Source organism: Pseudopipra pipra, chromosome 12 (assembly GCF_036250125.1).
Source record: "Pseudopipra pipra isolate bDixPip1 chromosome 12, bDixPip1.hap1, whole genome shotgun sequence".
In the NCBI taxonomy this organism is placed as follows: Eukaryota; Metazoa; Chordata; class Aves; order Passeriformes; family Pipridae; genus Pseudopipra; species Pseudopipra pipra.
Genome location: NC_087560.1, coordinates 18,639,331 through 18,662,120, shown reverse-complemented (window position 1 = coordinate 18,662,120; position 22,790 = coordinate 18,639,331). Strand labels below are relative to the sequence as shown.

The following is a 22,790-nucleotide window of genomic DNA, read 5'->3' as shown; positions in this document are numbered from 1 at the left end:
TTTGCCCAAAAGAGATGCAGCGAGCTCCATCTACAGGGATCCTGGGCACATGCCACCTCAAACTTCCCAAAAACGCAGGGAAACTCCTCCCTGTTGCTCTATGCTTTAGTGAGAACTGGAATTGCTGCCAGCCAGCAATAACTGACAGCAATAGGTCTCACACGAGGCTCCATCTAAAACTGACAAAAAACCATACACAAATAAATTAAAGAACTTTTAAAGAATTTTCTTCAAGTCATTCGCAGGAACAAAGTGGTTCATTCAAGAGTTTGGTTATTTAAGAACTTTTAATCTTGACTTTTGTGCCTGAACTTTTGACACTGCATTCTTTCTGTGGGAGTCACACCTCACTGTTCATTTTGCTCAGGTCATAAATGAATCACAATTCATTTTCCAGTGCCCAGGGAGGTGGGACACCAGAAAAGTTGGGTCCTGAAATACTAAAATTGTTGAGTCCCAGTTAACTAAAATACTTCTCATAAATCAAAAACTCTTTATCATTAGTGCTTAAAATTATCTCTAAATTGTGGTGGTGGGTTTTTGGGTGGGATTTTATTTTGGTAGACTAATTTCTCTGCTAATTCAAATTCTGATACAATCCATGCCTGAGGCCAGAGCCCCATCATGCAGCTGATTAGTGTCAAAAACCTGTCTGTGGGGAAAGAGAAAAACGTTCTTATCCTCAGCAAACATTGAATATTTGAATTCCAATGATGCCTATGAACGTTCTTTAAAAACAACTGATGAAAAATTCCCAGAAGCTCCAGCAGGGAAAACACAAGGCAAGCAGCCATGCAGTTATGACCACTGATGTAGTAAAACGCAGAAAACTCCCAAAACCGCCGCTTTCCCGAAAACCACAAAAAAAATCACTCACCCACCCACCTTTCTACTGGCATAAGGCAATAACTAACCTGTCACAGACTGATCTAAACAGACTGAAAGCAAAATGACTCCACAACCTTCACTTCCAAGGAGTGGGTAGGAGCAAAACACAAAAATACATCATTTGCTCGGAAATTAACTTGCCAGATTTAGATCTTCTGCAGCACAAACTGCACTGAGTCTGCAGCCAGAGGCAACAGGAATTCTCCACAGCAGCCTGACTTCCACCTTGCTGCTGTTTCCAGTTTCTGACTCTGATTCATAGGCTTGGATTTCTTGGAGGACCGTGTGTTTTGGAAAACCTGTCAGAGGCAGATTAATGTCGGACCAATGGCAATTAAAGAAAAATACAGCAGCATCTGCTTTAACAGATGCTTCTTCAGAAACATTTTAATCCTTGTCATGTAACACATTCCTCTAGATTTTTTGCTTTTACTTCAGTAGAACTCAGAAAAAAACAGGAAAATGTTAAGCAAATAACATCAGAGCAGCTCCTAAGATGTGGCCAGTCTTCATTTTGCTGTTATCTTCACAGTGCTACCTTACTTCTAAGAAAAAAAAGTTTAAGAGTCACCAATTTTGGGGTTCTTCACATGAAATACTCATATATGTCATTAACCAAAGGCTGAGGAAAAGCTTGGATTAGATTAACTCCTCATCATGGAGAAAGTACCATAGTAGAACGTAAACTTTCTGGATGGATGGCACACAAATATTAAATGGGATGTATCCAAAGATATGAAAACAGAAAGGAGAAGGAAGAAAATTATCATGGGCAAGAAAAGATTCTCTAGACCTTCACAGCTAAGTTATTAATCTCAATGTGGGGATACAAAGGGCGTTTTAGGGTCCACAAGAAAATCAGATAGTCTAAGTCTCAGTGAGCACTAAACTCTGAATTAGAGAAGCACTGGACTTTAATATTTTCATATCAAAGTAACTGTGCAAAATTTATCCCTGAGGAAGATTATACCAAAAGTCCTCAAAGAGAAATTGAAAACGTTGTATAAAAATAAATTTATTTCTCAACAGTGGAAATGGGGATTTTATTTACCACCTTCAGCATTCAGAGACTCTCCTCCTTCATGGGGAAAGAGGAGGAATCAGGAACCCACGATGAAAATATGCAGATGACAGTAGGATCAAACACTTTGGGAGGAAACCCTTAATTAAGCTGAATGTTATAGGTGGGCTTTGAAATATTTTATATTTCTATTAACTTACAGACATTTTAAAATACATCTATTGTTTTATATCCTGTGCCAATAGTCCCCTCTCTTTCAGAGTCTTTTTTTGCCGTGCTAAGTTTGAGTGTTTGAAATCTGCATTCCTGATGAACTGTCCGTGGATTCTGTTGGAACCAAAAGTGCATATATCCGTTGTAGAAGTCAACTGCTGTAAGCTTCTTCTTTAATATGACTGTTTTGATTCCAACCCAGCCTTCCTAGAAATAAAACCAAGTAAAAATGGCATAAGTTTCTTCCATGTTTTAAAATTTTCTTTAGCTCTCATTGGCTGGCTTACAGAATACATTTTGTTTAATGTCATCAGGTTTACAAGTCAAAATTCTTGCTTGCACGTGCAAAGCCTGTTAGTGGAAATTAAAAGTTTAAGGTAACAAACAAAAAGTCTTGTGCTAATGTAAAGTAGTACAGAGAATAAAAATGGACAATTAAAACAAAAGTTATGCAATACAGAAATACTAAAAACCTCATCTTGGCAGTGAATACAAAACAAATGGGAAAAGCCTACCTTGCATCGAACTATCAGTGTTTGGGACACTTTATGGAACAGCAGTGAACCAGGAACAGCTTCACAGTCATTTAGTATTTGATCTAAAACCAAAGCAAGATCATCTTGCATTTTTATGCCAACGAGCGCGGAGAAAGTTTGAAACAATTCTGTCTCTTTGAAGCATGATAACAATCTTGTGTCAATATTTTGCTCAAAAGTATTTTATTGTATTCTGTGTTTTATTATAACCAAATGAGCAGGAAGAATCAGAACAGTCACCCTCTGGCACTGCATCTGATCCATGAACACTTACTAACTGTTTGCTCTGGCACATCCCTCAGCCAACATAGCGCTCGGATTCCTGCAGAAAATGGTTATAAAATTTAACTTAACAGATTAATTTAAAAGTAAATACCAGCAAAACCAGGGATATTATCCACTTCCACAAAATCCACAAGTTTAACAGTAGTGCCCTTCCAGAGCGTCTGCAAAGGAAACTGGAAACAGAAGCAGATGACACAGTGAGAATATATTCACAATTTCCAGGCAACTGTCTAGTGGGTTTTTTTCTTATGCAAAATACCTATGATGATAACATTAGGGGAAAATTTATATATATATGTCTAGATAGGAGACTTTCCTTGTTCTTCCTCATCTCTAACCATTATCATATGCGGGACTGAGTTAAGCAATAAGCTACAACAGCCCTTTCACTGTAGCTGTTTGCAGTGTTTACTCTCATGCAGAAATGTCAATGTACTGTTTTAAACCCTCTCAAACACATCAGGGGAAATCTCAGAGCTAAGGGAACAATATAAAATTACTGAGCTGATTTCACACTTGGCATCAAGTTCACAAGAATTCTCCTTCACATTAATTCCACCTCCAGCGCTAAACTATCAGGGTTTTAAAACACATGCTAACATTACAGAGGCTAAAATAACTAAATCTGAGGTTCAGTCATCAGTTAAAATACCTACACCAATGTCAGCCATGCTAGAGGTCAGAAAAGGGTTCAAATAAATCCACTGTCTTACCATACTTCCTATTGCACGATGCAGTTGAATTATTTGTTTAGCTGTTTGCTCCTCCCATTTTATACAACTCTTTGCTATAGAGATTTTAGGAGCTAAGGAGGGGAAAAAGAAATCAGAAGATTTAGTAGTTTGTTTTGCATCTTTTTGCAAAAACAAACAGCTGTGCTACTTTATCCTATTTTAAACCTCAGTTTGTCCTGACCAATGGCAGGTTTACCATCCAGCCACAGGTACCTCAGACAACAACTGGAGAAAAGGTTTTGTAAAAACCTCAGTTTGGATTATTTATATTTTAATCTCAGTTGTTCTCCTATTTACCCACTGCACTGCAAACTGACAACATGTTTACAAACACAGCTGTAACCCTTTTGTCTGCATTACAACCATGAAGAGTAACAAACAAATTTTGTGACATCACCACTGATTTTGATATTGACAAAGCCACTCTGAAAAAATAAACACAATGTAGTATGTCTGGAGATTTCTGAAGCATTTTTAAGACAGAGAAGGCAGTGAAGAGATCATACTGAGAAAGGAATCTAAACAAAAATACAACCCAGCACAGCAGGAAACTTAAGTTTTCCAGCTGATAAAAAAGAAATTACCAAGTCACATTAAACAGTATGCATACCTACCAAATGTTACTCCTTCTTTTGGCTGCTCTTTTTTGTTTTTTAAGCTTTCAGGCAAGTTTTTCAAAACTGCCAACAGCTGCAAAATAAATTTTGAACAGGGTATTAGCCAAGCTAAGTTTAAGCAATAATAAACAAATTAAAACTCAATTTTTCAATAGTGAAACTTTCTTGTGAGCTTTTAGAAAACTGGGTAAGTATATAAGAAGTATATAAGACTTGCATCATACACACAGATACACTAAAGGCATTCTTCCCACTGAATTACAATTAAAAAAACCACAAGTATTTTTTAATGGATTATTCCTCTCAGATATTTATTCCAGAACAGGACAGAAGCTGATTATTAAGATGAAAAAGTAGATATTCACTTCAATGAAAGAAGAACCTGCACCGTTTCCAAACACAGCACCAAGTTTCAGATCATTCTCCTTTTAAAGCTGCAGTTAACTCAGAACAAGATTGATAAGAATTCTGTTTGCACATGTTCAAAGCGAGGTACTAATTAGAAGTGACAGAGTTGGCAGGACTTTACCATGTTTGTACCCATCTTTGCTAACATCCCTTCCAGCTCCTGTGCTGTACAGTGGGGAGGAACAGCAACCTCTTCTTGCTTAATAATTGGACCTACATCAAACCTGCGAGGAAGGAAAACACATAAGTTTACTGGAGGAGCTGAAACTCAATTAGCAGTTCAAAACCCTACATTCAGTACATTAACTCAGTTACTAATTACCCCTTTTCCCCCCTCTGAAAGTACTTCCCACACGTCATTTTCACATTATCAAATGTTTGGTTCACAAGATGACACAGGGAAGAGAGTATCAGATCTATCTCAGCAACAAGATTCACCTCAGCAAGCTTGGGCTGATATAACACACAATTCACAGTTCAGAACATGAGATCTCAGAAGAAACAACCTGAAGTACTCGGAGGAAATTTTTTTTGCACTTTCCTAAGATCTATTATCAGACAAGCATGTAAGAAAGAAAAGGTAACTAAGATAACGTGTTTCCTTTTAAGCCTTTTAAGCCTTTTAAGCCAGATTTTGGGCTGAAACTAAACTATATAAACTGTCTCATGCCTAGACAGGCAATTGCTTGTCCTCTGTTCACTTACAGGTGACTCTGAAGTCTGAAAACTAGATCTTTTATGTCCTGTCATATCAAGTCTATTGATAGAGCTGTGTGACTGTTGTCTGCTCCCTGTAATAATGCTAATAATTAGAGAACAGGCTTGGAGTGCAAATTACACACTCACTAAAATACTGTATTTGTGACAAATCTCATATGGGCAGATGAACATTTTTAAGTGTTTCTAATTTTAATATTAAACACACATATTAAATAATAGTCATTATATAGACTGATTTAAATTATTATTTCAGTGGTGATGATTTAAAGTCCTGAGAGGCAACAACAGCAGTGAGTTGCTTCAAAGGCACATCAAACCTACCTTTTTGGTCTTATTTCCATAATTGTCACCCCAGTCACCCTATCACCATGAAGCACAGTGTGGACTACGGGTGCAGGACCACGCCATCGTGGGAGACAGCTGGGATGGATGTTCAGAACACCACTGAAATGAAATTCAAAGTTAGAATAGGAACAGTACTTGGAGCACACATAAATGGGTGTGCAACACACATGACAGTGAAACTACTTTCAGAATTATCTGCTCAGACCATCTGAAGTCTTACTGGCTTAAATATACACCTAAAGGAAAATTCACACTCTATAAACTTCAGTTTCTCAGCAAAAACAGAAAGAGAGATAAGAGGAATAAAGGTAAACACATTCTGCTGAATATTTGCATAAATTTGCATCAATGTGTTAAAAGACAATGAACCTCACATCCCAGGTATGTTGACCTAACCTGCTACAAGTCACAGGTGCTGACTCAAAACCAGAGTACAGTGACAGATGTCCTGTCCACTCACTTACTATGGGAACTGCAGAATCAGGTCCTCACTCAGGAGGCGTCCGAACGATGCCACCACCCCCACATCGAACTGCCCCGCGGGCCCCGTGTGCGGCCACTCGTGCACAGGCAGCTGGAGCTCCCGGGCACAGCTCCTCACGGGCAGGTCCCCGGGCAGGCGGGACGGCAGGGTCACCACCTCCAGCCGCGACACGAGCGGGTCCTCGCTGGGCTCTCTGGAGGGACAAGGAGTTGAAGGCCTTGTAATGGCAGAGCAAGGGAGAGGCGAAGGCTGGGTCACCTCCACCCCTCGCTGTGCCCCTGTGCCCTTCCACAGCACTTGCCCCTCCACCTCCCACTCCCTCCCTGGTCCCCCTTCCCTGACCCTGCCCTCAGCCCCCTCACCACCCTTGAACCCCAGACCTCCTCACAACCCCCCCAGTCTCTGTGATCCTGGTGCATGGACCGACTAATACCGCCGCGGTCCCTGTCCCACCCTCAGGCTCCTTCCCCTCCTCTTCCCTACCACCCTCTGCTCAAACCACGGTCCCGACCCCTCCTCGTGCCCCAGTGACCCCCGAGCCCCATCACCGGCCTCATCTCCCATCCCTCAGTGCTCAGCCCTCCCTCACCCTCCACAGCCCCTCAGGCTCCGCGCCCCTCAGAGCCCGACTCCCCCTGAGGGCCCTCTCACTGCCCCGTGTCCCCTCAGACCCGTCCTCCCCCAGGCCCGTCCCCCCTCTGGCGGCGGTACCCGGCGGCCCGCAGCGCTCGCAGGGCGGTGACGGCGAAGCGGTCTGTGCCGAAGAACAGCACCCGCCATGGCGGCCCCTCGCGCCAGGCGCGCAGCAGCCGGGCCCGCATCGCGGGGATCCCCGCGCGCAGCGATGACGCGACGGGACCCGCCCCGGGGCGGGGCCGCCCCTCAGCGCTGCGTGGCCGCGGGCAGCGGCGGTACACCGTGCGTTTATGGAGTATCCCGGGCTGCGAGGGACACGACACCGTCATCGGGTCCCACTCCTGGCCCTGCGCAGGACACTGCAGCAATCCCATCATGTTGTCCAAACGCTTCTTGAACTCGGGCTCGGTGCTATGAGCACTGCCCTGGGGAGCCTGTTCCAGTGCCCGGCCACCCTTTGGGTGAAAACCCTCTTCCTGAAATCCAGCCTAAACACCCCCTGACTCAGCTTCATGCCGTTCCCTCGGGTCCTGTTACTGTTCACGAGGGTGAACAGATCGGTACCTGCCCCTGCGCTGCCCCTTGTGAGGGTGCTGGAGACCCCCATGAGGTGCCCCTCAGTCTCCTCCAGGCTGAACAAGCCAAATGGTCTCAGCCACTCCTCACGTGGCTTCCCCTCCAGACCCTTCGGCATCCTTGTGGCTCTCCTTTGGATGCTCTCCAATAGCTTATATGTCTTTTTGATTTTCTGGTGCCCAAAGCTGCCCCTAGGACTCGAGGTGAGGCTGTACCAGCGCAGAGCAGAGCGAGACAAATCACCTCACTCCACCAGCGATGCTGTTCCTCATGCCCCCCAGGACATGGTTGGCCCTCCTGGCTGCCAGGGCACTGCTGACTCATGGCCAACTGGCCACCAACCAGGACCCCCAGGTCTCTTCCCACAACTGCTCTCCAGCCTCTCATTCCCCAGTCTATACACACAGCCAGGACTGCCCTGTCTCAGGTGCGGAATCAGGCACTTGCCCTTGTCAAACCTCATACTGTAGAATTGTAGAATCATAGAATGTTATGGGGTGGGAATGGATCTCATTAATGCATATAAATATCTCAGAGGTGGGTACCAACTGGTCTCAGAGTCCTTTAGATAGTGCCCAGTGACAAGACAAGGAGCAATGGCCATAAACAAAAACACAACAAGTTCCACCTCAACATGAGGAAGAACTTCTTTACGTTGAGGGTGGCAGAGCACTGGAACGGGCTGCCCAGGAAGGGCACAGAGTCTCCCTCTGCAGACATCCCGAACCCACCTGGACACGTTCCTGTGTCACCTGCTCTGGGTGACCCTGCCTTGGCAGGGAGGTTGGACTGGACATCTCTGTGGTTCCAACCCTGACATCTCTGTGGTTCTGTGATCATGGTGTGGGGTGGTGGGGCTGTCAGGGCAGCCCTTGGGGTCTGTGCAGCTCTGACAGCTCCAGCTCCCCAGTGTCGGTGCTTCCAAGCAGTGTCACTGTGGCCACAGCCCTGTTACCCTGAGCATGAATTGTCTGTGCTGCCTCAGTGCAAAGATAACATGGAAAAACATTGTGGGCAGAAAGGGGTGTTGACCCTGCAGCCACTGCTCTGACAGCATTTGAAAAGCTGATTTCATTGTCTGCCTCCATGGACAGCTTCATTTTAACAGTGACAATAACTCAAAGAATGTTTTCTTGTAAACTATGGGGTCAGAATCACCACTTAAAGAACTGTCTTCTCCCATAACATAAGTATGAAAATATTTTATCATTCTGCTAAGAACATTCTTTCCCCGCATGGGAAGATGGTTTATTTGTGTAGCTATTAATGTAAATCACATACAGAGATTCCCTTGCACATCTAAATCACAGTTTATCCTACAGTCTTTGCCACTAGGAATTTCTGCATCAGGGAGTGTGAGAATCTGGAAACATTTCCTATATGCCAGTGAAAACATGTAAATTACTTGGAAAAGGAATAGTAGAATTTTATGTTGGATACACGAGAGAAGGATCAAAAAGGAAAGTGAAATTTTGTGCCACACTAAGCAATGCTGTGCATATTCATTCCCTTTTTCATGTCTGTATGCCCATCATTATGGTTTTCTTCTCTCAAACATTGAAGATGCCACCATTTTCAGTGGTAGAAACCCAGGAAAAATAATGAGAAAAGGCTGTTACATGTTAGGAAAAAAATGAGCCAGGCCATCCTAACGGAGGTTCTTCCGTTCCTGCACACTGAGAAAAGGAGAATATGCTACCAAATACAGAGGTAATTTCCTAATCAATATGTAAAAATCAATTGCTCAAAAGAATTTATAATTTTCTATTACTTTGGAAATCCCATAAAAATCCTCAGCTCGGTTGTGTACAGGACAGTCTTCAATTCCTCAATTCCAGCTGCCTCATCTCAGTGCATAAATGAAAGGATATAGTTAAAAAATATAAACAAGAGGGTAGCAAGGATGAAGGGATGGCTTCTGCTTGAGAAGAGAGTAAAGCTCCCAGCATGGTTCATCTTGGAAAGAAGATGGGGAAGAAGGGCAGGTGAGCAGTGTGACTTATCATAAACAGGGGACAATTAGTTGTTGCACAGTAACCAAGTGATTACAGACATTTATGGGTATCAGGCCCTTAAAGAGAGGAAGCAGTGTTCTGCACAGCGTGTAATTTCAGCCCTTATATCAGATGCTGAAAAATTTGACCACATAATACCTCAGATGCTGGAAAATACTCATGGCTTCCAGGGGTGCTGCACAGTCGCTGGCTGGAAGGCTGGAAGGAGACGTCCTGTGTGGTGACAGCGAATACCAGTTCTCTGAGGTCTTGGGCAAAGCCCTGGATTTATTACCAGCACTTCAGAAAGGCCAGGCATGTACCTGTGTGTCTGGATGGCCCAAATGCCACCCGAAAGCTGGGAGTCTGAACCCAGAATCCAGCTGCTGCTCGGTGTTCATTTCCAGGTATCAGATCCAGGCACTGAATGTGTCCTCAGCACCATGTGTGAAGCTTCACCTGCTGCTCCTCCAGGACTTAAACCCTGGAGATGAATTCTCACTTCTGGCAGTAGTTAAGGCTCCTGGAAATATTGTAACTCCATGCTGAACTTTTGCCAGACTTACACATGAAGTAATTAATGTTACATTTGTAGTGAGTTTATAAGGTGGACTTAAATTCCCCCAAGTACACTTTCTCCCAAGTGATTCATCCTTGGCTCTGATACTACTGCACAGTTCAAACAGATTATGCCTGTTATTCAGTATTATGCCTTGGACACAGTGTACGTGTATTTTAACTGAAGATTTATCTTGATATAAATTTTTTTCAAAATGAAAGCAATTATCTGATTGTTTCACACACACACACACAAAAAATCTAGCTTTCCTGCTGCATTTGAACTCTGCTTTTGTACATGGAAGGGAAAAAAAAAAAACAACCCTTCATGTTTAGTTATTCTGTAACCAGGCATTTCAGGTCAAAGACACTGAAGGGATCAAAAAAGATAAGCAAAATTAAAACACCGAGGTCAGACAAGCTCTTCCCAAGAGTAGTGAAGACAGATCCGAGGAGGAAGCAGAACACAAATCAACATCTTATCTGCACTTTGCTTCCTGGCCAAGACAATGAAAGTGTCTCCAAGAAGTAAAAAGATATTGCCCATTAACCAGTGCCAGTGTTGTCAGGGGAGACAAAACATCAAACACTCACAGCCTTGCTGAAGAGGTTTCTCCTGAAGCCATTCATGGTTCTCTGGAAAAGGAGAGGATTACTGGGCACAAGAGCCAACTCTAACCAGTGGGAAACTGTTTTTATTTCCATGTGCATCACGCTGAGTCCAGCTCAGCCACTTACCTGCATCCTGACGCTATTTTTGGGGGGTTATCATGGGTGGAACAGGAGCTGCTGTGCTGGTGCACCGAGGCTTGTCCCTGAGCCACACCACTCCACCCCAGGGATGCAAGTGGAGGCCACCCATGGCTTCACTACTGCCTGGGGGACACTGGGCTTGCAAGGGCTGCAGGAGGGATGTGGGGTCTCCCATATGGGAGGAGCTGTTGGACACCTTTCCTACAAACAGCCCAAGGCAGGACTGGAACCAGGTGGTCACTGTGGAGCTGCAGAGGTGCCTGTGATGTCCCAGGAGCCACAGGTACTCTGTGTCCTCTGATCAGGCTTCTCCACCTGGTTTTGGTTAGGAAAATGTGGATTATACCATCATGCCCAGCTTCCACACAGCACTTGGGGAAATGATTTTTTTGTAATTAAGACATAGATACATAAATCAAGCCATGTAGAAAATTGGGATGAAAAGGAACCTTCTGGGGCTTCGAGGTCACCATCTACCCATTACAGTCACCTCTTCACCATAGGCAGCATCTCTATCCTTCTACTCTGAGATTACTCTGGGACCAGATGTCTTCTCTGCACCTTTCCCAAAACCAGAGCATTTGGTTGTGCAGCTTGTGAGACCTCTTGCTGGCCTGTTCCTCTGCCCCTTCCCTGGCACTGCAAAGATCACAAGGGCACTGGAAAAGCCTTCCCTACTCTGATGGCACTTTCTAAATGATCCTGCTTGAAATGAAGAGGAATGACAGCACAATTTGCAGTGTGGTGGGATGTCCCAGCTGGAACTGCCTCCCCCAGCAAGAGCAGCTCTTGTTTCCTGGAGGATGCATTTCTGAGCTCCCATCTGATTGCTGTCAGGCTGAGGCTGAGCAGTGAAACATCTGTTTGGGACTATACATGTCTTCTGGATGGGATTTCACAGGGGCAGCCAGGGAAGCTCTGATGCAGATGTGAGATAGGATTCAAAGGATTAATTGCACCGGAGCAAAACTTCAATGCCAAAGATCACAGAATCATAAAATGGTTTGGGTTGGAAGGGACCTTAAAGATAATCTCATTCCAAACCCTTGCCAGGGGCAGGGACACCTTCCCCTAGACGAGGTTGCTCCAAGCCCCATCTGACCTGGCCTTGAACACTTTATTTCAAGGAAAACGCTGAGAACAGGACAAATATAAGGACACTGTGCCCATCTCCAGTTAAGCTGGAGCTAACCAGTGCTAGCTGTGTGCCCCAAGCACATCACTGAGAGGCATCTCGGGTGGTTCGCAGTGTGCAGCTCCATCCATGAACCAAGTAGTTCAGGGAGGAGGAATCCTCCTTTCCCAGTGTGGCTGCCACAAAAAGCAGCACATCATCCTGCAGAGCCTCTTAGCAGACTATTGACTTAGCCAGGTGTTGCCAGTACCTGTGAAACAGGGATGGCAGAATCTCTGGTAGGTGCATCATGCTTTGCCTGCAAAGTTGATTGCTCTGGTAAGATACTCTGAGAGCCTTAGAATAACCATTCACTAAAAAAAAAAAAAAAAGGATAATATCTGCTTTATCAGGACATGCTTCCTGTATGCAATGAGGACAGAGGCAGGCGGAGTGAACATTATCTTTAACTCCAGGGTAACTTATTACTGGGTGTCATTCTGCTCAGTGTGCTCTTTTAATACTGATTGTGCCAATGGCTTCAGCAAAGAGACTGGAAGTTCCTACAGTTCATTCTTTGGGAAAAGGTCATTCACCTCACACTGTAAATGCTCCCACTAAAGAGGTGTGTTTTCTTCAGGGGTCGGAGTGTACCTCACCTGTTGGACTGGCCTTCACACATGACTCAGGAGCAGAATGAATCACAGCTCAGCACAACCAGAGCAGGAGGACAGGGAACCTTGTCACTGCATTGCCACAGTGACATTACCACTGATGGGAGCTCGGAGGAGACGTCTTGGGATGAGAGGGCTGAAAGAAGAAATGTAGCTTCCTCCCTGCTGGGAACTGCCTGTTTCTGGTGAGTTAGTGGAGATTAATGGGCATTCCTGCTGCACCAGCTGCTGGGTTAATTTATAGCTATCTGTAAAGAAAGGTTTGTTTATTTATTTATTTATTCCAGCTAGAAAGCTCAAATCCTTGGAAATTTTAAGTGAAGGCTGTTTAAGGAGAGACTGGATAGCAAGTGAGAAGCAGGCTGGGATAACTCCTGCATATAAAAGCCTGGGAAGCAGTCAAAGGAAAATTTATAATATAACTCAGATTTGCTCTTTAACTTTTGGCTTCACAATGGTTAACAAAGAGGACAAACTGCCTTCTTGCTTTAATATTTTAAATATAAAACATTTTTTCTTGTGTTCTGTAATGGAACTCAGTGCTTAATGTACTTCTATAAACCAACCCATCCATTTGCATCTCTGTGATGTACCATTGTATATCCTCCATGAATCCCAAAGACAGAGCATCCCACTTTTATACTGCATTTGGAATAACTGACACATTTTAATGCCATCAGTTAAGATAAGATAATCACCAGAGAGAGTCTGGATGACAAGAGGAGACTGTTTTTGGAAAGACTGATACGTTCTAAATGCATTGTCCCATATTGTGTAGTGAGTATTGAGCAGGCAGTCCAGAGGGACATTATCTTAACAGAAGCTGTGCTTGATGGTCTTTCCAGAAGATTATTCCCCATCTTTACTTATATCAATATAGCATAAAATGCACCAGCTCTCTCTCATTTGAGCTTCCCATGTTGTACCTGAGCTGGGAAGCAACCTCAGAAAGGTCTTGGATGTCTCCAGAGGGATAGAAGACTGAAGTCTGCAGCTTGGAGTTGCAAAGACCTGGATCCAAGGGCTCATCCCCATCCATCAGCAGCCAGAGTCACCGCTGAGATGTGCAGGCAGGGCAGCGATGGAGAAGAACATCCCCCACGCTCTCCCAGCATGTCTGGGGGAGCAGTGCTCACCCACACTGGGGTGTGGGCAGCAGGATGGAGCAGCTGTGTGGGGGAGGCTGGAGGAGATGGCTTTAAAAATCTCTCTTTCAGACTGGAAGATCCAAACTCATCAGAATTGTGAGACTCACTGTTTCCTTGCTGGGGAAACTGGTGTTGCAGGCAGAGTTCTGGATTGTGCTCAAGCTCTCCTCTGGGGTAGATGCACTGGCCTGAGAACACTGTTTTGGAGCTTGAATGAAACTAGTTTGGTTAGTGTGATGTACAGGTAAAAGATCGGTAAAATAACAGGAGTTTCCTTTAAAGTATTTTACCTAAATTTCCTGTTAATGCACAGTAAATATCCGTTCTGCTGCTGGGTTGTACCTGAGAAGTTCTGGCCTCCCACCTCAGGGGAGACTTGGCAGTTGGTCACTACTTTATGAAGCAGTGAAGTACTTCCAGCAGCTTTCCAGCATCCCTGCTGTGCATGGACACCGGGAGGTGGCCCACAAGTTATGAAACACCTTAGGAGAAAATCAGCACCATGCTTGTCAAATATTTCTGTTCGAGCAAATGATTAGTCAGAAGCCTTGCACAGCAAGATTTAACACATTCAAGTGCCACTTCTCATTAGGGTGTAGCTGAGTTGTAACTTATTTTCATTGGCACCAAGACTTTATTTCCTCCTTTGTGAGGGGTGATCCGTGTGAACAAGCTAAAGGTTACCTGGATGGGAAGGTAATTGGCACACCTCACTGCAGGGAGCAGGTTTACCCACATTTTCCGAAATACAAAGTGGACCACGTATGTACTTGAGAGTCCCCTCCTCAAAGAATTGCTAGCACGTGGTTTTCTGGCAGCAGGGAGCAAGCCTGCATGCCTGGTTGGCTATAAAATGTGAACTTTGAATTGTGAAGACATTGAGAATGGGGGCTAAATAGTAGCAATCATTAGGTCTATAACCGAGGGGACAAATGCTTCCCCGAGGAGTCAGCAGCAGCATTGTTGACACGCCTGGTGTGGTGGAATGTGGCCATGAGCAGTTTCCAGGGAACAGTTTCAGACAGCTCCAGGCCACACGAGAAAGGCAGGTGAAAGTTGAGAGTATCAGACTGCCATAAAAGTATTCATATAATAATTAATGGCCTGTGGGGCCAGAGTGCCTGAGGGACGCACGTGTGTTGTGGTGTCGTTGACCTGCCAGTGGGTGATGGTTCAGGTGAGGCCAGTGAGCTGTGGGCTGGGGAGAGCCACCTAAACATCTCACCAACTCACAGTGGACAGCCAGGAACCCCTGCTCAGGGCAGGTCCCTCCAAAGGAGGCTTAAGAAATAATTTGGACCAGCAGCCATAAAAGCTGGATTGATGCCATTGGCAAATGAGGGACTAAAGGTCAAGGAGGAGCTTTCTGCTTCCCTGAGGGATGGGAGACACCCTAACCTCAATGGCAAGCTGGCCTTGCCTTGTCTTGGAGCTCAGCCCTCCACTTCCTCGTCTCCACACCCTTATTCTGCCATCCATGGATTGGCAGCAGGTAGGCACTGTCCAAAGTATGTGCTCTCTATGGATCGCATCAGGGGAGCAAGGAGGGAAGCTTAGAGAGTTTGTTGAGGGGCTGGCTCACAGCAGCTGAGCTCACAGCTCGTGGGATCACTTCGGCAAGGGGCCCAACCCCAGGCAGCAGATCCTGTGCCACACCCGCTCCCTGTCACCTCAGTGGCTCCCAGATTTCTGCACCCTGTCCTGGCAGCTCAGACTCATGTTCACAGAAGAAAACACGCCACAGCTGCAGGGGTGCATGAGGTCCCCTCTCTGGATACGGAGCTGGAGCAGAGAGGGGAATCAGGTTATCCCTCAGCTCAGTTTCTTTGTCTCTTTCCCAGGCATCTGCACCACTGAAGAGACACTGGTGAAGGTGTGATCCATTCCAGCTGCATATACAAATATGAAGATCTTCTGGTTAATACCATTTTTCCTGCTGCAAGGTAGAGTCCTGGCTTAGAGGATAATGGTGTGGGTGAAGTAGGTCACCTGTGCAAAGACCTTAACTTTCTGGAAATATGGTTTCTTCTCTCTCTGGGCCCATTTTCCTTGGTATACACCAGCAGCAGCCTGGCTCAGCCATGGGAAAAGTTGCCCCCAGTTCCTGAACTGGGTGTCATTCCCATTTGCACTCTGTGTGTGTGGGTGTGTGTGTGTCCTGTGCTTTGGGGTTGGCCGCACTCATATGTTGTTTTCTTTGCAGACACTGAAGCTTTTCTGATAAAAAATGCTAAATTCAACCTGTGTTTACAAGCCAGTCCAACAAACAGGAATTTATTACTGGAGAACTGTAATCCAGAGTCAGATTTCCAGAACTGGTCTTGGCAAGGCGACTCTTTGGTGAATCATGGCACGCAGAGCTGCCTCTCTGTGTCGGGGGCTGACAGAGTGCAGACAAGTCTCTGTGCCAGCACGGGCTACACGAGCTGGGACTGCTCCAACTCTCTGCTCTCGCCTCTGGGCACCAGCCAGAGCTACCTGGTGGCAAACAGGAAAGGAGTCGCTCTCGGTGACGTGAGAGGCCTCAAGGCCCAGTGGCAGGATGCTGCGGACAGGAGCGTGTGCGAGGAGAAAACCGGTGAGTGCTGCTCACCCAGGGACCAGTGGTAGAGACACCTGCACTGTTGGGGAATGTGAACAGGCCCTGTCAGCATCCTGGGGTCTTTCCAACCCTGGTGCTCCACCATAATGGGGTCTGCGCCAAAAATGCTCTCCAGTTCTCAGTGCGTGATGAGGTCAGGCTGTGCCCTCAGGGCTGCATTCTGCCTGATTGGAGAGACGGGCTGGGCAACCCTGGGAGCGAAGGGGAAGGTCATCTCCTGTCTGAAGGGCTGCAGTGAGTGACTGTTGCATCTTTCTGCTCTCTCCTCCCCAGCCAAGGCGGGGCACAACAGGTACTTCCCAGCTGCCCTGACCAGCCCACAGGTGCATGAGCACACAGCAGGCAATGCCGCCCTTCTGCTGGGCATGGACCAGGAACAGCTGGAGGAGCTGCTCTGGTTCTTCCGCAGAGAAGACCGTAAGTGCCATTGGTGTTCCTGGGCTGAGACACAGCCCCTGGCTGTTAACTGTCCTGCCTAACACAGATGCCTGAGGGAATTACCGGAGGAGGGGATTTACCCCGACACACAAAGCCTCAGTCTCACCTCTGGTGAGAAGCAGGCCATGGATGAAGACAGGCAGGAAGCTTTGCCGAGATAATGTCTCCTCCCAGAGAGGGATTCAGCCTCTCTCCAGGCAGAGCCTGCCAAGAGAGCAAAAGTCTGGGATGACCAGTAATTTGGGCAAGGTGGAGGGAGCAGATTGATATGAGGAGGTCAGTGCCACGAGGATCAACGTCAAAGGCACAAAAATCAAGGGCGAAGTCAAGGATGGATCATCCTGGGTGTCCTCAGGAAATTCCTGGCTGTGCTTTGTGTGTCACTTTTTGGCGTGCCTGCTAATGCTGCCTCTCTGCTTTCCCCAGCCTCAACATGGAATTACTCTGTCCTTGCACTGTCCCTCGCAATCTTCATTTTGGGTCTTGCTCTCCTGACCGTTAACATTGTGCGAAACAGGTGAGATGGGAAAATCTGGGGACCTTTTGGTGTGTGATGGTGTGCTGAACCCCCCCAGGCAGACAGACACAGGGGTTTGGCAGGACAGGACAAGCCCTGATTGATAGGGAGAAAAGCAAAGACAAACTCCCTTTGAACGGTATTTTCTTATAAAATTGTGCCTGATCCCTGCTCTCCCGATGTGTCACTTGGAACAAGCCACTTCCCTTCTCCCGACCCTGGATCCTCAGCAGTGAAGGGTCTGCACAGCTCTGCCCAGCCTAACAGGGCTGCTGGGAGGGAAGTGACCATAACTGTGTGGTGTGAGATGCCCTCCCGTAAGTGCAGAAGCTCTGGAGCAGGACTCCCAGCCTTTCCCCTCAGCATTCCATGCTGTTCCCCTGTTGCTGCACAACAACCCTGCAGCTGAGGAGCAACTCAGTGTTTGTTACAGCATGAAAACTTACCTCTGGGTCAGAGCTGTCACCTTCAGAGGAGAGAAGAGCTAATGCTCTGAGCCTGCCAAGCTCTCCCTCTAGTGCTGGCTGGGTGCTGCTCCTGGCATCGGGACCACTGTGCTCTCCGAGTGGGAATCCCACAGCTGTGTGTGCTCCAGCACTTCAGAGCACTTACCTGACACAGTGCAGCTGGTGGGGTTTGCCCTGGTGTGTTCCAGGGACACGGTGCAAATTGAAGGCTGTGACCATCACCAGGGTACTTGCCCCCAGAAGTGGGCTGGGCTTGCTGCTTCACTCCACATGGCCCTGTTGTGCCTTCCCTGCAGGAAAAGGAAGATCTTCATGAGCAGAAACGCAGAGCAAACCCCGCTGCAGGCTGAGCTGGATGCCAAGAAAGCCCTGATACCTGTGCAGGAATACAGTCCAGCTGGGCCACAAAAACAGGAGCCAGTGCCCCAGAACCAGAGACCAGGGGAAGTGGTGGTCCAGTGGAGGGACGGGACCCTCACGTCCCTGTACACGGGTTTGCCTGAGGAAGCCATATAGCAGCAGCTGAAGTCAGACCATGTAGGCCCTGAGGAAGGTATTGGAATATCTCATTTTGTAGAGATGGAAGTTTAAAAATGCAGTTTAGCCTGGGGAAAGAAAAGACAAAAAGAAGAAAGCAGCAGAGTTGCACCCAGAGGAGAGGCCCTGGCCTCAAGGCAACCCCTGCCTCTCCAGCTCAGCTCTTGCCTGGCTGATGTTCCCCTGCAGGTTTTGGCTGCCTCCAGCCTTCCCTCTGGCACCAGCTTCACCCCTTCCCTCAGGTGCTGCAAACAGCTGGGAGCTAAGCCAGGGCAGGAGGTAGGAGGTGGGAGGCTTGTCCTGCAGTCAGCCACTTCCCATCAAGAAAACAGCCACACTGTATTCTTTTCAGAAATCAGCTTTATTAAAATACTTTCCAAAGTGGTGGATCAAAATCCCATATTGAATCTCTCTCTATCAGTAAGGTCATATATATATATATATATATGGATATATGTACAAATATACACATGGATATTTTACTCTGCAGAGTAACTGAAACTCCAGGGAGAAGCAAAACATTTAACCTGATAGAGCACCTGAAACCAAACACCCAGCCTTTGGCCCTGGCTCGGGCACAGGCAGACCCTGGTGTGCTCCAGGATTACTTTCATGCCCTTCACTGGGCACACGTAGAAGCCATGAAATAATTTAGGACATTTTTGGAGATAAATCAGTCTTTTAAACAAAGGCTTTTCAGACCATGTCCTCGTCAGTGAAGCGTCTCCTTGCAAAGCCTTTGGAAAGGGACACTACAGTGTAAAAAGTTGATTAAAAAAGCAGCAGTTTTGGTGTGACATAGGTCGCTGTGTGGGAATCAGTTTCGGGCCACCTGAGGCCTTCAGTCAGCTGAAACAGTATCTGCACCTTTTTTATTTGGATTTAAAATAAAATAAAAATTCCTCCTACTTATTGCTCAGTCAGGGACCCGTGGGATGAACGAGATGGGTTCCTCCATGCTGGATTAATGATTAATTGTCCCCTCCTGGGCTCCTGTCGCTGTGTGCCAGGTGCCCAAGCTGGCTGGGGGCCCTGGGGACGGCCCTTGCCCTCCCAGTGGTGCCCATGGCTCCGGCTCCTCCAGGAGTTGCTGGATCTTCATGGAAAACCGAGCTGGCCCCAGTGCCAGTGGCAGGACAGGGTACAAACACCACAGCAGTGCTGGGCAGGGGCAGGCAGAGCGATGCAACATGTTGGACTCTTGGCACCCTCCTGCTTGCCAAGTTGCCACCGCTGGCTCTGCACTGGCACAGAGACCAGGGCCACCACCTGCCAGCAGCTGCTGAGATGCCTGCGAGTCCATCACAGAAGGTCTCAGCCCTTGCACAGCCAGGGGGATGGGTGAGGGTCTCTCACCTCCCTCTCCACAGCCCACAGGGACGTGTCCTAAAATATCTTGAAGCCTTTCAACAAGGTGAGCGTGGGAGCCTTCCTCTTGCTCTGAGCCCGCGAGGACTTGACGGTGACCAGCTTGGCCTGGGCCACCGAGGGGATCTCCTTGTAGTTGACGGTGGAGAGGGTGTTGAAGGTGCAGGTGGCCAAGCCGTGGTGGGTGGGCAGGGCCAGGGCCGCGGCCACCGGCGGGCAGGGCCGGTCCTCGGTGATGAGGAGCGGCCGGGCGGGCGGGTTCCACTCCGCCTGGCGCCGTACTGCCCGCACGGCCTCGTGGAAGACGTGCTGCACCCCCGTGAAGTCCTGGCACGCCGACACCTCGTGGAAGAGGCACCCGAACCTGCTGGCCAGGGACATCCCTTCGGCTGAGGGCACCTGCCTGGCGAGAGCGGAGGGGAATGGCTGCAGGATCCCTTGGGGCACTGCAGCCTCCTGAAAAGGGTGCAGGCAGTGGACCCTGCATCCCATGCCTGCTTCCCGGTGGGCACAAGGGTAGCACTCACTTGTGACCCTCTGAGACAAGCAGGGTATGTGAGTCCAAAAGAGTTCAGCCTTTCCTGAAATCCCATAGTAATGAGCTGTGTGGGTCCCTGGGGAATCACACAGATTCCTGTGCTGGGGATGTGTGCCAGGGACACCCACCCATGGGGGTGGGTGAGATGGCAGTGCACTGGGAAGTGGGGAGGAGACCCCTCTATGGGGAGACACCTCTGTGCTGGGAACACAGGGGGTTCAGCAACGCATCTGACTCAGGGACCTGAGGGACCACAGAGCGGCACAAAAGGCCAGAAAAACACATTGGGCACATCCAGTCCAGGACTAGAGGGCTGCAGAGAAAGGAAGGGCATGTCCAGAGGGGCTCCTCTGGCTCAAGCCCTGCCAGGGGTGCTGACGCTGCCTCGCCACGCAGCTGAAAAACATCCCGCTGAAAAATACCAACAGGCTCAAAATAAACACATCATTCCCTGGGCAGGAGAGCAGGAACCTCGGAGATGTGGGAGGACGTGGCAAATACTAACAGGGGTGGAAATACCCTTAAAAAAAAATCAGATCTGGGTTTTGCATCCCAGACGGAGGATGGGAGGATCTGTGAGCTCTGTCCCATCGGGAGCAGCCCCATACCTGTACTGGTCCATGTCCAGCTTGTTTCCCAGCAGGAGCACGGGGCAGTGGCGCTGGCAGCCCTGCGCGTGCAGGGCGAGCACCTCGAGGTAGCGCTGGCAGCCCTCAAAACTCCTCCTGTCCTCGATGCTGTAGACGACCAGGAAGGCGCTGGCCCAGCACAGGTATCGCTCGCAGTTCCCGGGACCATCCTGGGGGTGAGAGTTGCGGCTGAGCCGTGGTCCAGCCATGATCCAGACGTGATCCAGCCATAATCCAGATGGATCATGCCAGCAGTGCCCCAGTGCCTCACCTGGTCAGCCGTGTCCATCACCTTCAGCAGCACAGGCTGCTGGTCCACCAGCTCCTCCGAGGTGTAGGTGTCCTCTGCAAGGAGAAGGGTGGTTGTGAGGATGAGCTGGGATGCCCCATCTTCTTCAAAGCCAAGCAAAGCCCTGGATGCTTGGGATGCTGTGGAACAATCTCAGCCCTGATGAGGAGCATCCTCCACTAATGCCTCACACTTCGCTCCTTCCTGAGACAATGTGATTTTGGGAGACTGGTGGTGATGCTGCTGGGCAAGCCCAGCTAGGAGTGCTCATTTCCCCCTGTGTGCTACAAGCGTGGGCTCCAGCAGGAGAAGGAGAGAGAAGAAGGAGCCCAGCACAACAGGCGCCCAGCGCTCAGCCCTTATCTAAAAGCCTCAGCCTGAAGAGATAAAGCAAGATGGGGGCTTGACATGGGGCTGTTTCCCAATAAATCAGGCGAGAGGAACGGTCCTTTCTTTTGGAAGCAGGGCAGGCAGGGAGAGCCGTTGAGCCATTCCCCCGGGAGAAAGATGCTTTCTCTGGGCCAGCTCCTAATGGATGTGTTTCGGAAAGGTTTTGACGTGGGAAGATGAAAACACATTCCCAAAAATATCCGAGTAGGAAAGGATTTATCCTTCTTTCCTAAGAGTCGCTGAATTATTAGGGGCCAGAGTTGGTTCCTGGACAAGGTCCATATCTCTCTAATGTCCCCGATAAATCATTTATGATTCTTCCCTGTGACCTGGAGTCAGGCCCAGAAAAATAGTTATTAATTACTCAAATGAGTGGAAAAAAAAATGCCCAGAACTGCTTGCTGCAAAACTCAGCCCCCAGGGTCGCTCACTCTGCACCCCCCTCATTCCCCCAGCCCTTCCCTTGCCTGACACCCCTGGGGTGAGCAGGAGGCACCAGAAGCTCCCCAAGGAGCCCCAAGAATTCAGCTTTTGGTTTCTTCAGGGCAATGAGAGGAGCCAATGTTCCCCTGTGGGACGTGCCCACAGAGAGAGAGGGCGCTGCTTTCACCTCTGTTTTTACAAGTGGGTTTGGATCAAATCCAGCCCTTCTTTTGTTTTTCATATAATTTTGAGTAGGTTGGGGTTTTTCCCCCCTAAATTTGTGGGAAACACGGGAGATGAGAAGGGTACTCCATGGGGCAACAAAGAGTCTTACCCAAGTTGGGATCATATTCGCTGATGAACCTCTTGGTTAGAAACTTGACAGTCAGGGCTGCAAGGAGGTGAAAGAGGCAGGTGAGGAAGGTGTCCCCCCATGGCACTGCCGCCCCCGCAGCCCCCCCTGTGCCCGGCCATCCCCGTGGTGGTGGGTGCCTGTCTCACCTGACTTGCCGGCCCCTCGGCACCCCAGGATGGCCACATTGCACTCGGGGAGGGGGGTCTGGGGCGGCCGCTCGGCGCTGACTCGGGGTTTGCCGAACATCGAGGACATCCTCGGTCCTGCGGGAGAGAGCGAGGGGGGACATGGGGCACCCGCTGCCGTGCCAGGTGGGTACCTTCTCACTGCTTGGCTCGTGGGGTGCCCCAGCCTGGGCAAAAGGGGGGCTCAGCAGCACGAGGGAGGAAAATCCCCCCTTCTCCATCCGCATCCTGGAGCCAGGGTGGCCGGCATCCCCATCCTACGCTGGTGGCCAGCACCCCACCGAAATACAGGGACCACCCCCCAGCCCTCCGCCCACCCTTCACACCCCAGAGAGAGAAGAGAAATGC

The 22,790-nt window shown here is 48.3% G+C and overlaps 3 protein-coding genes across 7 annotated transcripts in view; 1 reads left to right on the top strand and 2 right to left on the bottom strand.

Moving 5' to 3' along the window:
• Positions 1-1,883: 1,883 nt before the first annotated feature.
• On the bottom strand, positions 1,884-12,312 carry MTFMT (mitochondrial methionyl-tRNA formyltransferase). Its single transcript, XM_064669215.1, is given in 10 exon segments — positions 1,884-2,178; positions 2,180-2,329; positions 2,638-2,720; positions 3,035-3,116; positions 3,657-3,748; positions 4,292-4,367; positions 4,824-4,926; positions 5,744-5,866; positions 6,232-6,444; positions 6,963-12,312. Coding segments are annotated over 10 exon segments (1,275 nt in total). The 5' UTR covers positions 7,265-12,312; the 3' UTR covers positions 1,884-2,127.
• A 229-nt stretch (positions 12,313-12,541) lies between these two features.
• On the top strand, positions 12,542-19,171 carry SLC51B (SLC51 subunit beta). Its single transcript, XM_064669220.1, has 6 exons — positions 12,542-12,741; positions 15,546-15,647; positions 15,908-16,282; positions 16,580-16,723; positions 17,171-17,261; positions 18,025-19,171. Exons 2-6 carry the CDS (start codon positions 15,608-15,610, stop codon positions 18,242-18,244), a joined length of 870 nt encoding a protein of 289 aa, XP_064525290.1. The 5' UTR covers positions 12,542-12,741; positions 15,546-15,607; the 3' UTR covers positions 18,245-19,171.
• Positions 16,718-22,790, bottom strand: part of RASL12 (RAS like family 12) — an 8,240-nt gene continuing 2,167 nt past the window's right edge. For 2 of the 5 annotated variants that reach the window (XM_064669221.1, XM_064669222.1), the window contains exons 2-6: positions 22,404-22,520; positions 22,237-22,293; positions 21,072-21,145; positions 20,780-20,970; positions 18,608-20,036 (exon numbers count right to left, since the gene is read on the bottom strand). In XM_064669221.1, coding sequence (XP_064525291.1) covers positions 19,652-20,036; positions 20,780-20,970; positions 21,072-21,145; positions 22,237-22,293; positions 22,404-22,512 — 816 coding nt within the window. In that variant the 5' untranslated portion in view covers positions 22,513-22,520 and the 3' untranslated portion in view covers positions 18,608-19,651. Of the gene's footprint in view, positions 16,949-17,252; positions 18,019-18,607; positions 20,037-20,779; positions 20,971-21,071; positions 21,146-22,236; positions 22,294-22,403; positions 22,521-22,790 lie in introns of those variants that run through there. The other 3 variants (XM_064669225.1, XM_064669224.1, XM_064669223.1) reach the window with 3 other exon arrangements.